The 14,087-nt window shown below is 47.6% G+C and overlaps 1 protein-coding gene across 3 annotated transcripts in view; it reads left to right on the plus strand.

Moving 5' to 3' along the window:
* Positions 1-6: 6 nt before the first annotated feature.
* Positions 7-14,087, plus strand: part of AUH (AU RNA binding methylglutaconyl-CoA hydratase) — a 140,766-nt gene continuing 126,685 nt past the window's right edge. Inside the window, exons 1-3 of one of the 3 annotated variants that reach the window (XM_029919435.1) lie at positions 7,373-7,467; positions 8,611-8,678; positions 8,790-8,877. In XM_029919435.1, the coding sequence (XP_029775295.1) occupies positions 8,676-8,678; positions 8,790-8,877 (91 nt within the window). In that variant the 5' untranslated portion in view covers positions 7,373-7,467; positions 8,611-8,675. Of the gene's footprint in view, positions 165-7,372; positions 7,468-7,671; positions 7,693-8,610; positions 8,679-8,789; positions 8,878-14,087 lie in introns of those variants that run through there. The other 2 variants (XM_029919434.1, XM_029919433.1) reach the window with 2 other exon arrangements.

Consider the following 14,087-nt stretch of genomic DNA (forward strand, 5'->3'; position numbering starts at 1 on the left):
GTGGAGGCTGCCCGGCTCCCTGACGGGCCCGCGGGTCGGCCCGGCGATGTGGGCCCGGGGCTGGGCGCCCGTGGCCGGGGGCTCGGGCCCGCGGAGGGGCTACTGCTCTGAGGTGAAGGCGGAGGACGAGCTGCGGCTGCGGTACCTGGAGGAGGAGAACCGAGGTGAGGGACGCGGCGCTGGCAGCCGCGGGTCCTGGGAAGGGGTCGCAAGGTCAAGTGTCCGGGCTGACGTCAGCTTCTGTCGAGCGGCCGGGGCGAGACCCCTCCCCTCCTCCACCCCAGCTTTGCACCCGTTTAGGGCTTTCAGTGCCTAAAGGTGTGCTACGGAGCAGCTTCCCTGCAAAAGTGGCCCCACTCAGCGCCGAGGACAGAAATGCAGCTTACGCCCTCATCTCTAGACGAGCCAAGGTCAATAAGCCGGGTGTGTGATGTTTGCTTCCAGGTTTTGTGCTTGCTCTGTAATTGCTTTCCGTCAACTCCGATAACGGGGGCGGCGGTGGTGGGAGAGTTTCAGGAGCTGCCGTGAGAACGCACTTCATGCTGAAGAATCTCACGTGTGAAGCTGTTGAGTCGCAGCAGTTTCTCCCCTAGTTTGTTTCCGAAAGTTAGTTTGGAGGACTGAATTCCAGTTCACTTAAACAATATTTGAGTGTGTTTTTGTGTTCCGGGTTCCGCGCTGAGCCCGGGGGACCCAGTTGTGGTTGGTGTTGATCTTGCCCTTGAGCTACCTGCGCGGTGACAGAGGCATTAGCAATACAGTTCCGCGGGGGGAAGGGCTGTGGAGGACGGCCCTGCCGGCCTGAGCTGGTTTCTTTCCCTTGCCCACTTGGATTGTGAAAAGTCGAACAGTAGCTTGCCAGAGGACCAGTCATTTAATTTTGACGCGTAGTTATCGAGCCCCTATACACCGAAGTGTAAAAGGCGTTAAGTCATGATTGCTGTTAGCATCTTCCAACAGAGTCCGGGAGATACTGCTGACTACACTGCCTTGGACGCTGGGGAGAGCAAAGGGTTGGAATACCCCCGAGAGGCTTGTGATCAGTTGTTTGGAGAGATTGGAGGACTTGACGGGGATTCTGAGCGTCCTGTCAGAGTTTTCCAGAAGAACTGGGCTCCCAGACATTCCTTACAAGGCAATAGAATTGGGGAGTAGTGCGGGTTCTTAGGCAGACTGTCTCTGTGTCTCAACTTTCATGCGATGATAACAGGAAAAATAATACCAACGTTGTACGGTGGCTGCAAAGATTGGAGCAGGATGCGAATACACATCGCCTGCTAGGTGTCGAGCTCGCAGCGGAGCCCATGGTGGAGCGCGAGGGGTTACTGCATTTGTTGTTTCTTACTCCAGACACCAGAGCATGGTCAAAGACACGGAGGTGTTGTGCTTTTTTTTTTTTTTTTTTTTTTTTTTTTGAGCAATAACGTGGGGCGTGTGGGGCTGCAGTGTAAGGACAGGCGGAATGTTGAGAAATTCAGCCGGACGGTAGTGGGGCCTGGAACGGTTGGAGCCTTTTTGGGTCAGCGTGGTCTTACTGGGATTTCAGTTCCATCAGGTCACTGGCAGGTAGATACCAGGACCTGTGCCACATTCTGTGTCATCCCTATGATGGGGGAGCCTGAGGCTGGGGGGGGACGGCAAAGCCCGAGGCAGCACCCCACCCCCCGCCTAGTGGGATCCGTGTGATATTCCTGGACACCCCCAGCTACCCAAGAACATAGGAAAAGGTTTAAGTGCTTGCCAGGGTAATGTGGGAAACTAAGGCAAATGAAAGATTCCCTCACGGTCCATTGACAAGTCCTTGAAACCGGCAGAGTGACTGACTGCTACACTTTGCTGGGGGCAAAACAGCACCTTAGTTTAACAGGATCCCAACCTCTCAGATACTATAAGTCTGCTTCCTTAATCTCAACTGCCCCAAGATAGATGCTGGCAAGCCTGCTCCAAGCTCATGGCCCCCGATGTACTTCTGACGGGTCCCATGACTGAGGTTTCCTTAAACGGTACCACATGGCGTTTCCGAGCAGCAGCCGGCCCCTCAAAGGCCTGGAAGCCTTGCTTCCAGAGTATCTTAGAGACTTACTCTATCTCTGGCCTCCTTGTCACCTGATAGTTATAATGAGTTATATAATGAGTATATATGACAGTATATAATGAGTTATCCATCAGGACCCCAGTGCGGCTCTTCCTGTCCAGGGATCCTGTCTGTCCCCTTGCTTTAATAAAATCACCTTTTTGTACAAAAGATGTCTTCAAGAATTCTTTCTAGGCCGTTGGCTCTGGACCCCACGAACCTCCATGACCGCAAAACTTCATCATATATGACTTAAGTGAATGCAAGTTGAAAGTAAATGTTCACAAAATGCCTGGGAAGTCCACCAGTTAGGATCCAAATGGATCAAAGAGAAGAAGTCGGAGCATACGGGGCAGTACCACAAATTCACATGTTTGCAGTTACCCAAAGTGTGAGGATCCGCTATTAGGAAATCACGGCTTCGTAAGAAAATTGACCCAGCTTCCTTAGAAGGTTGGCGGGGCTGACAGCTCAGGTGTGGCTCACCTGATAAACGCTGTGTTTCACTGGTGAGCCCGCCACAAGCAGTGTAAAGAAAAACATGAGGTCAAGGAATCCACAGCTCAAGGAGTCTCCTGATGCCTTGCTTCTCTTGGAGGCTCTCAGCAGCTTCAAGGAGGAAGAGAAGGAGAGTTGTCTCAGAGGCCGCGTCCGACGCGAGGAATCCCAAATCGCCCTTCGCCCTGGCGGCCTCAGAGGCCGGTGGCGGGGAGTGGGTGCAGAATGTATTAGCTGCATTAGCACTGTCTGTGGTCTGGTTCCATGCTTGTTGGGGAAGCGCGGTTATAGAATCAGGTTTCCGTAGCAGTGATTTCTTGCACTGTTGTCCAGGGCACCAGGACTTCTAGAACATCAGTCCTCGCCCTGATCTACAAAGGGATCTCTATAGGCCGGCTCCCGCCAGTCATTCTCCTTCCCGGTTTATTGCTCACACTGGTGCCGGGGTTCCCTGTTTTCAAGGCCAAGGGTGAGTGACTGCTCTGCTCAGTTACAAACTCCTAGTGGCTCCCAGTTGCCTGCAGACATTCTCTGTCCAGTCTGCCTTTAGCTGCATCTAAGCTTTGCCTTTCCTGCTCTTTTTTTTTTTAATGTTTTTATTTATTTTTGAGAGACAGAGAGAGACAGCGTGAGCAGGGGAGGGTCAGAGAAAGGGAGATACAGAATCTGAAGACAGGCTCCAGGCTCTGAGCTGTCAGCACAGAGCCCGATGTGGGCCCCGAACCCACAAACTGCGAGATCATGACCTGAGCTGAAGGACGCTTAACCGACTGAGCCACCCAGGCGCCTCTTTCCCGCTCTTTTCTTTGTGCTTTTTGCCTGCACCTCCCAGAGTGAAATGACTTCCCTCTTCCCCTTTCCAAACTTCTCCTAGTCCAGCAAGCTTCTACTCATAATTGTGACCCATTTCAAATTGTTTTTTCATGTTTATTTCTTTTTGAGAGAGAGAGACAGACAGGGAGCAAGGGAGGGGTAGAGGGAGACACACAGCTCTGTCAGCACAGAGCCTGATGCGGGGCTTGAACTCGGCGGTGAGACCATGACCTGAGCCAAAGTCGGATGCTCAACTGACTGAGCCACCCCAGCGCCCCCAACATGCCGTTTTTTGGATAGATCAGACCACATTTTGTTTATTCATCATTCATACACATTTAGGTTTCCACTTTTTGGCTGCTGTGAGGAGTGTTGCTTAGAATATTCATGTACATTTTTGTGGGCATTTTATTTCCCTGTAGTGGAATTGCTGCGTTATATGGTAATTCTGTGATTAGAGTGTGGAGGAGCTACCAGACTTCCAGAGTGGCCGCGGCCTTTTACGTTCCCAGCGGTAAGGCGGGAGGACTCCGCTTAGGCACATGATTGCAGCCGTTCTGCTGCGTTGGAAGCGATACTTCCTTTTGGCGGAGCGCCCTCGGTGTTCATGGCGTTGCCTAGCGTTTCATGTGTTTGTTGGCCACATTTGTATCTTCTTTAGAGAAACCTCTCAAATCTTTGCCCATTTTTTAACTGGGTTGTTTGTCTTTTTTTTGTCGAATTGTAAGAGTTTTTTTTATATATTCTGGATTCAAGTCCCTTATCAGATAAATGATTTGCAAAAGTTTTTTTCTTTCACTTAAAAAATGTTTTATTTATTTTTGAGAGAGACAGAGAGACAGAGCATGAGCGGGGGAGGGGCAGAGAGAGAGGGAGACACAGAACCGGAAGCAGGCTCCAGGCTCTGAGTTGTCAGCACAGACCCCAACGTGGGGCTCAAACCCACTAACCATGAGATCTTGACCTGAGCTCAAGTCAGACGCTTAATCAACCGAGCCACCCAGGTGCCAACATTTTTTTTTCATTTTCTAATGGTATATTTCGAAGGATCTAGGTTTGTATGTAGCTTAACTGAAATTTTCTTTTTGTCACTGGTTTTCAGTACTTTGTGTAGTAAGTGTCAATTTTTAGTAATAGTAACTAAATTATTGAAATTTACAAAATTTCTAAAGTAAAAATACTAGATATGCACATGGTGGTAAAATTAAACAAAAAAGGCACTATGAAGGGTGCCATCCTTTCATTTTCAGGACTTTCACCATTTCTTGCATTCTTGCTAGAAATTATCATTTTATTCACTGTGCTTGTTTTTTATTCCATCATACAGATATGCCACATTTTGTTTCTACTTTTTGGATATTATGAGAAGTGCTGCAGAACACTAGAGTATAGCTATTTGTTTGAACGTCTGTGCTCATTTCTCTCAGGTGGATACCTGGGAGCAGAGTCAGCGGGCCATGTGGTCATTCTGGGTGGTGTGTTGGGAGGAACTTCCTTGCCGGCTTCCACAGCTGCTGCGCCATCTCCGTTGTCACCAGCGGTGCCCTGGGGATCCTGTTTCTCCACACCCTCCCTGCCTGTCACCGCCGCCAGGCTGGCTATGAAGCGGTGCCTCGTTGTGGATTTGATTTGCTTTTGCCTAATAACAATTGATGTCGCTTGTTGGCCATTTGTGTATCTTCCTTAGAAGTCTCTATTGAAACCTTTGGCCCGTTCCTTTGTCTTTTTGTCGTGGGTAGTAAACATTCTTTTATAATCTGGATACTAACCCTGTGTCAGATGTTTGATTTGCAGATGTTTTCTGTTCTGTGCATTGTTTTGTTTTTTTTTTCACCTTTTTTGGATAGTTTTGGTGAATTACGATTTACCTGTTTTGTTGCTTGTGCTTTAGTTGTCCTATTGAAGACACTGTTGCCTTGTCCAAGGTCATGAAGATGTAGGGCTGTGGTTCCTTCTGAGAGAGTTGCAGTTTTAGCTCTCACACTGTGTCTCAGATCTGTTTTGAGATCATTTTTATACATGGTGTGAGGACAGGGTCCAGTTTCACTCTTCTGCAGGTTAGGACCTACTTGTCCCACCGGTATTTGTCGAAAAGACTATTCTAGCACTGAATGGTCTTGGTCTTTGACCCAACTGACCCTAAATGTAGGTGTTTACTTGTGGACTCTCAGTTCAGTTCCTTCGGTCTGTATGTCTGTCTCGACGCCAGCCCCACACTGGGGGTGTTTTTGTTTGTTTGTTTGTCTTTTCCTCGCTGTAGCTTTGTTTTTTGTTTTGTTGTTTTAAAATGAAGTGTCCTGATTAAGTCCTTCAACTAAGACTTCAAACTTCGTTTTTCTTTTTCAAGATTTTTTTGATGATTTGGGCTTCCTTCAATTCCATTTATTTTTTTCATAATGACTGATATGTACAAAAATTCATATACAGAGGGAAGGATGTGACCTTGTATAGTTTGGATACATAATTAGAAAGAAAATATACTATTCCTCAAGTTTTTAAAATTCTGAAGGTATAATATTTCCATCTGCCTCTAATTCCATGTGTGTAATTTCGTATTCTTATAAGGGCTTCTTAAATTTTATAAGCCTCAAGCCCTGCAAACCCTGGATTCCACCTGGTAACAGTTTCAAGATGCTTGTTTACATTTTCCAAATGTCTTCTAAGAGGTTTTTCATCCCTTTGAGGTCTGCTCTTGTGAACAAATTGGTGTTAGTATTTTGGCCGGGCAGTTAATAGGCACAGTAGTTTTTAGGAGTATCTCTTAAAATTAAGAATGCACACTTAGAAATTCTACTTCTTGATACCTGTCAGAAATACTTACACACCTGTAGAAAAGAAACCTTCAAGAATGTTTATTGCAGCATTGTAGGATTTAGGAAAATTTAGGAACAGTTTGTTATATTTTTTAACTTTATTTTCTTAAGGAAAATTTAGGAACAGTTTAAATGCTCACATAAGGAAACTAAATAAAGGAAGTTCATTTCACAGAATGTTATTAATTAAAAAGAATATCTTGATAAAGTTCTTTATGGCTGAGGTAAGTGGGTGAGGGGAAATGTAAGACCCATTTATGCAGGTCAGCACCAGCGGAAGGTAGTCTACGGTCCCGTTTGTGTCAGGTGCCAGCCATGGCCAGAGCTGTAGGCCACCACTCCATTTCTGGGTGGAAGCACGTTTTCTGGAAGGATGCATATCAACAGATAATGGTAATACCTCACTTACTGTATCAGAGTGTGTTAGGAGGAACAATAATAATTGAATGCTTATGTTGTAAGCTTTATATTTTATCATTGGTCCTCACAACAGTCCCACAGAGTTGGGAACTATTAATATCTTAACAGAGTAAGAAACTGAAGCTCAGGGGGGGTGAAGAAACTTGCCCAAGGTCACACAGCTAGTCAGCGTTGGACTGGGATTTCAGCTCCAGCAGTCAGACCTCAGAGCCTGCGTTCTCAGCCTCTAAGTAGCCTCAGAGTTGACACCACCGTGGGTGTCTCAGAGGTGCTCCGATTCACTTTAGTTCAGAGCTGAGCTCATGAACTCTAGCCCTTCCCACCCTCTCCTCGTTCTTGGTAGCGTCTGTGTTGCAGGGTCGTCCGCCACCCGGTAGCCGGAGTAAAGTCCTCGTAGGCACGCTCAGCACCTTCTGGTGCAGTCGGCTCTCGGTCCAGCCCATCTCTGGCTCATGTAATTTCTGCTTCTTGAATCCTCTTGATTCCCTTCCCTGCCTCCTGTCTCATGTCTCTTGGCCTCAGCTAAACCTCTTCTCTCTTGGCTGGACTGCAGGCCCTGCATTTTTGCAGGTCTGGTTACAAGTTCCTGGAGCACCATTTACAGCATGTAAAGCATTTTGAATTGTGCATTTTTATGATGATTTTATTGTCTTTCCTCCCTAGACTCGAGTTCCTTGAAGGCTGAGCACCGTAATGTGGACTCGGCACGGCTGAATGAATGACCGGTCTGGTCTTACCCAGTTGGCTCTGTTCACGAGCCGGCGGCAGCTGCCCCGGAGCAGCGTCATTCATTTGGGTGTTGGCTGCCCCTCTACTTCTCCAAGTCCCATTTCTTCCTTCCCTTCAAGGGTGAGCGTAGTGCCGATCTTGGGTTGTGTGGGCGTCACGTGACTCAGTAAACATAAGGCCTTGGGGACAGTGCCCAGCAAGTGCTCAGTTCGTGACAGCTCTTGTCCTTAGGTGCGGGGCCTACCCAAGGTCAGTCAGGGGTTTACCGCCAAGCCTGCGCTAGATACCAGTGCTTTGTGATTTTCTCCACGCCGAGAGCATTTGGAATTCTTGAACCTTTCTTCTGTGAGTGAAGTTTCTCTTTGCACTTTCTTTGAAAAGTAGGTTTGCACAGGTTCTTGCATAGGGAAGGCATGTGTATGTCAGTGACGAATAAGGATCATAGTACTCACCACCACCCCCAAAGAGGGGGAAGGCATTTCTGTCACACAGGCACCGTTTGTGCTCACTCCAGACAAGCAAAGTCAAGTACAGGCTCTGTGGGGCTTTGAACGTAAATGTTTTAGAAACAAATAAAAGATTTAAAGCAGGGGGTGCATTCTATGCATAATTGTTGTTGGGAAATTGATCAGAGGGAGCAGCTGGAATGGGTGCTGGTCCGAGTCAGGAGTGGTAGGGTGGGGACCAGACTTCCTGGGGGGTGGACTCGGCTTTCCTAGACTGAGGCTGAATCATTGGTCGGACTCGCAAGTGGACGTGCCTTCAGGTCGAGTGTGGGACAGAGTCAGGAGCGAAGCCAGGGACGAAAGTCCTGACAGCAGTGTGCCTGATGGAGTCACGCGGGCTTGCCGTGACCAGGGTGTGTTAGCTCGATCTTCTGTCTGGACCTGAAGGCGCGGGAAGCACGTCTTAAATAGTGTTCTCTGAGTGAGAGTTCTCACCCAGGAATGCACTGAGTACAGTGTGCCAGATTACCGTGGTGGTGCTGAAGAGGAGGTAAATTTTGTTAGAAAGTTCTTCTCTAACTGGCAGAAGAGGGGGGCATTAATTACTAGACTGATTTTAGATTACGTACATCTACTGCATTCTTTAAAAATGTGCTTAGCTTGAAAAGGAGGCTAAAGACAAAAATAAGGGCAAAGCTCTTGGCGCAAACCTCAAGGAAGGGGCAGATTTCCTGAGGCCCAAGTTAACTAGCTGTGTGTGTGGGAGTCTGTACCCTGAAAATCCACTGACTCACGTGTGCCTTTTTTTCTTGACTAGGAATTGTGGTGCTTGGAATAAACAGAGCATATGCCAAAAACTCGTTCAGTAAAAATCTGGTAAAAATGGTGAGTGTAAAGATTAAACTGTTTGCTTCTAATATTAAGATACAATGTTGACGTCCATCTGAAAGTGATTTTCCCTCTCTCTTTCTCCTTGCCCTCCCTGTATCTGTTTAGCTCTCAAAAGCTGTGGACACTTTGAAATCTGATAAGAAAGTTCGGACCATAATAGTCAGGAGTGAAGTTCCAGGGATATTCTGTGCTGGTATGTAAATAAATCTTATTGTGAAATTAACGTTCCCTCATTGGTGATTGCCTATTTTCCTTTAAAGTGTTCTGTGACATGAATTGCATGACTGACAATTTCTTTGTCCATTTTTACTGTTTTACACGAGAAAAACTGGTTTGTCTGTATTAGTTAGGAAACTCTGGCACCGTGTTGGTTGTTGGGGAAGCTGAACACGTAATTCGAGCCGTTGAAGGATTTGTCATACGTGAGTAGTAGTTACGAAAGGTCAGCAGGGGTGGATCAGTGGTCTCCTCCCTGAACAGCGGGCCCTGCTCTCTTTGGGTGCTCAGGAAGCACTTGGAGCAGCGTGTTAACGTGGACGTGCTCTGAGGGGTGTTGGTCGTAGCACCTGCTGAAGCGACTGTCCGTGGACGGGATCTTTACATCGGCCCCCACAGGGAAGGGTGTGCGACTTTCCTTCCCTGTCTGCTGTATCGCCAGCACCTGGAGGTTGGGGTGTCTTGCATTTTCCGCATTTGTCATTATCTCTCCGCCACGAGACTGAGATGAGTCGGTTTCCACTCGTAAAGCTGATGAAAGCAGCCGGTGGTTAGGGAAGTGCTGGTGACACGCCGAATCGTCGGTTAGTATAACCAGCGGACGGGCGTAGAAGTCGGCTGAAGCACAAACGGTTTTTTCCCAGTGAAACAGAGGCAAGATGATCCCGGCAGATAATTCACATCTGAGGGAGCCTCATGCGGGGTTCTGTGCATTCGGCAAGTACCAAACCCGACCAGTGCCCCCCAGGGCCGTGCTGGGAACGCGGTGCTGCCTCAGACGGAAAGTTTCTAGAGGTGTTTTTGTTGTGGCCAGTGCTCTTCAGTTTCGCTCTTAAGAGTCCTCAGTTGTTCAGCCTTCACCCTCTGTGGCTTCCACCGTAAAATACTGCAGAATTCTGTGGTATTGAGGAAACATTCCGTGTGTTCTGTTGTGGCTTTCGGTGTGGCGCAGCCCATCTGCCAGCGTTATTTAGCTGTACCTTGGTAATGGGGGGGGGCTGCCTGGGTGAGGGCCTGCAGGGCCACGCAGGGAGCACTGTCTGCCCCCTGGGGCGGGGTGGGAGGCTGGGGGTCCCCACACACTGCGGGGTCTCTGCGCTGGAGCCGCGCATCATTTGTATGCAGGTTTCACATGTGGTTTCATCCTTTCCTTAACCAGATATGGAGGCCTTGGCCCGAGAGACCTGGGACCCTCGAATCTGTGACTCTAGGGCAGGTGGATATGTCTCCAGGTGACTGAGGCTCACCCCGGGCGGTGGCTGTCACCGGACATAGGACGGCTGAGGGCCTCCTTGAGCAGAAGGTCCTAGAGCGGTTTGGGGGCCTCTCGGGAGGCGCGGTGGTAGGAGTGTTGGAGCAGGGACGGTGGTACCAGGGAGGCACCGGGGCAGGGCCGGTACTGCCTACCGAGAGGGGCGTGGCGCCTACCGCGAGGGGCGTGGCCACCGGAACCTTGGAGCTGCTGGTAGATTTCTCTGTATTTTACCTGTGGCCCTTTTGTTCTGCTTCTCCACGTTAGTAATATTCTTTGGAAAAGGCCTAATGTTTAGTACAGTTTACAACTCTTTTTGTATAGGTTGACTTTTTGGGGATATACTAAGTTATATACCAAATGCTTTTTTACCAGATTAGCAAGTTAGCCCTGACTACTGTTTTTTAAGGGCGAATCAGATTTATTTTCTTTGCTGTGCTTTGCAGCTTTTGCATGATTCGGATAATCTTCTATATATTTTAACTCATGAGATTTTTACTGTATTTTCTTTTAAGTTCATTTTGAGAGAGCCCGTGAGTATTCAGGGAAGGGGTAGGGTAGAGAGAGAGGAGGGAGGGAGAGAGAGAGAGAGACAGAGGTAGAGAGAGAGAGAAAGAGAAAGAAAGAGAGAATAAATATGAATCCCAAGCAGGCTCTGTGCTCTCAGTACAGATGTGGGACTCTGTCCCATGAGCCATGAGATCCTGACCTCTAAGGTGAAATCGAGTTAGATGCTTAACCCCCTGAGCCACCCAGGGGTGCCCCTATTACTGTATTTTGTTTAAAAAAAATCAATGTTTGAATTATAGAAAAACCTGGAGCAAATCTTTTTTTTGTTTTTTTTTAGTAGCTCAGTGTATGTAGTGGAGCCATTTGTTCAAATTTCTCTGAAAGGTTTTTTCCTTACGTATATTTGAAAGATATATCTAGTTCACTAGCTCTGTCCTTAATGTTGTTATTCTGTTAGTAATGTCATTATTAATGTGGACATTAATTATAAATCCAGAGTAAGTAAAATGTCTTTGCATGATTAAAATGAATGCTTAAATTTACCATAGTTTATACCAGTATAAAAATCTGAATTCAGTCAGGCCTTATTATATTTGTTGAAGAATACAGACTTTGAAAAATTAGAGGTTTAATTTCTATTCTGAAGTAGTAACATTCAGAAACAAAATGCTTGAAAACGGGTGTCCTCATTTACTGATTACTCTTAGCGCCCCGCCCCCGCCCAGTCCCTCCTACTCTCCGCCTCCCTCCCTGCCCCACGGAGGCTTCTCTCCTCTCACCCGTCTGTGCCCAGGGGCACCTTGCTTGCTTGGTTCCTGAAACTTAGAGCTTCTGAGGTGGTCTTGAGGACAGGGGCCGCTTTTCTCTTCTTTGCAAGTCACCATTCCTACCCGGGAACTCGGCCCTGACAGGGACTCTGCGTGTAGTTGCAGAGATTAAGCCAGCTTTCCACCACCGCTGGGATGGGTGCGCTTCTCTGCATGGTCTGCCAGCCCGACCCCGTGCGCGGATAGTGTCTCTGGGCCCTGACTTTTGCTCATTCTTTTTACATCCTTTGCCTAATACCCCGGAAAGCAGATGAGTAGGCAGCATTGGAGCAGCCTCTAGGCGCACTGGAGGCTGGTGAGTGGTTTCTGACTTCCCTTTTAAATACCCTGTTCTAAAATAAATAACCACATTCCACATACATTTACATTTGTAAAATAAAGTTTTATTTAAAAAAACAGGTGGTGGGTCAGAGTGTATACAAAACATATGAAATGTATACAGAGAGGGAAATCCCGCTCTCACCCCTGCTAAATCTTCTCCTAATAAAAGTACGGATCTGTACTAGATTTCTTTCTGCCCTTCCGGTGCCTCCCTTTACAGACGTGCGCAGTTACGCACACTGGTGCCCGGAGGCGCCGTGGCAGCGCGGGGAGCGCGGTGGCGAGTGTCAGCCGTTGACGCCGTCAGGACTTGAGCGGTGCCCGTGGTCTCTGGTGAGATCCGGGCTCCCGGTGCTGCGTTCTTGTCACCACCTCCGCACTTTCTGTAAAGTAGTTCTCTTCTAGTTGTGAGTTATGTCAAGCAAATAAACATATATAAAGTGAGTAATTTTGGGGAGAAAACCTCACCAGCTGTATTAGTATATTTTGGTTTGGGCTCCTGAAATTGTGACATTAACTGAGTTTCTGAATTATTGTTACAACAATAGTGATGTTGTTACTGGAAAATTTTTAGAAGACGACCTTATAGAACAATTCAGCTGCTTTCGCTTTACGGAACCCCTGTGAAGCCGAGGGCCCCGCCACAGGCGGTGGCTTGGCTGGAGGTAGCCCGGCCGGCGGCAGGTGGTTTTAGCCGCACCAGTGATCTCTCGTCTTTGGGGGATGAGGTCTCCCTTTTAAATTCCGAACATTTCGTGTTTGCAGACCTCTCAGAGGTCCTACATTGACCGAGGAGCTGCGTGACGTCAGAATGGCACTCTGGGTACAGCAGCGTTTTGAAGTGAATTTTCTGTCGTTCATGAAGACACCTCGACAGAGGAGGAAATGCTATCGTGCTGTGCACCGTGTTTCCGGTGCGTACGCGTTGTCAGATTCCAGCCGTACCCTCGGCACGACTCCAGGCTGGGTCTCACCAAAGTGTACGCGTTCTGGGTTCACGGCCGCCGGTGTTCCTCTTAGAGGACTGGTCGCTGGCATTTTGATGGTCCCGGCTCACGGGAAGCCGGGCGGCGCGGGGCGGGGGAGAGCCTGGCCACCCCATGTGCTGTCGCCCCGCACAGTCTACATGGCGTTCGTTCATTTAGAAGTTTCCTCTGGTTTCTTACACACACGCATCCCCACACAGAGGAGAGCGGACATACTTCTAATTTTAATATATTACCTCTAATGAAATTGTGAAAAAGTTCTCTGGGCTCCCGAAGTCGACGTGAATGTGTAACCCTGGCCGTTTATTTTGTCCTGGTGTTCTGACACTGGGTACCGAAGGACATGTGTATTGGTTTTACCATCAAATGTTTGAAATGAGATTTTATGAGAAGTTACTGAGAATAAGGATTTAAGGATTTTTCCCCCCTTGAAATTACTAAAATAGATTATAAACAATTCTTGGTAATTGATGTTGTATGTAGAGCCCTAAATTGAGTGTTTCACTGAATTATACATACTAGTGTGGGATTTTTTTTTTTGAAAGTAAAGGTAGTTTTGCTTCTGCTTTTGAATTCTCCTAAATTATGATTTGACTACAAACTTCTCACTAAAACTGTCAACATGCTTTGAGAATGTTGTGTGCACTGTTGAGACGGAGGCACATGTCACGTGGGGCCTCCGACTAGTGAGGTTCTCTGCTTGATCCTATTTCAAGATCTCAGACTGAGGTGCACTTGTGTTTCAATGTCATCCCTTAGACAGTTTGATGAATAAAGTGAAAGTGTAGATGCCCACAGATTCCTCACAGTGTAGCATACGGTTCTGTTGTTATCTAGCAGTTAAAAAAAAAATTTTTTTTTTTTTACATTTATTTATTATTGAGAGACAGAGACAGAGCATGAGCAGGGAAGGGCAGAGAGAGAGGGAGACACAGAATCCGAAGCAGGCTCCAGGCTCTGAGCTATCAGCACAGAGCCTGACGAGGGGCCTGAACCTGCAAACCACCGGATCATGACCTGAGCTGAAGTTGGTTGCTCAACTGACTGAGCCACCCAGGCTCCCCTAGCAGTTTTTTTTTTTAATAAAAATTATTTTATTGAGATATGGAATTATGTGCAATAAAGTGCCAATTCTAGGGGCCCCTGGAGGCCTCAGTCTGTGGAGCGTGCGACTCTTGATCTTGGAGTTGTGAGTTTGAGCTCCCCTTTGGCTGTAGCGATTACTTAAATGAGACAAAAACTTCAGAGAGAGAGAGTACCGATTCTAAGCATGTAGTTGCTGAGTGTTGGC

The sequence above is a fragment of the Suricata suricatta genome, chromosome 13 (genome assembly GCF_006229205.1).
Source record: "Suricata suricatta isolate VVHF042 chromosome 13, meerkat_22Aug2017_6uvM2_HiC, whole genome shotgun sequence".
In the NCBI taxonomy this organism is placed as follows: Eukaryota; Metazoa; Chordata; class Mammalia; order Carnivora; family Herpestidae; genus Suricata; species Suricata suricatta.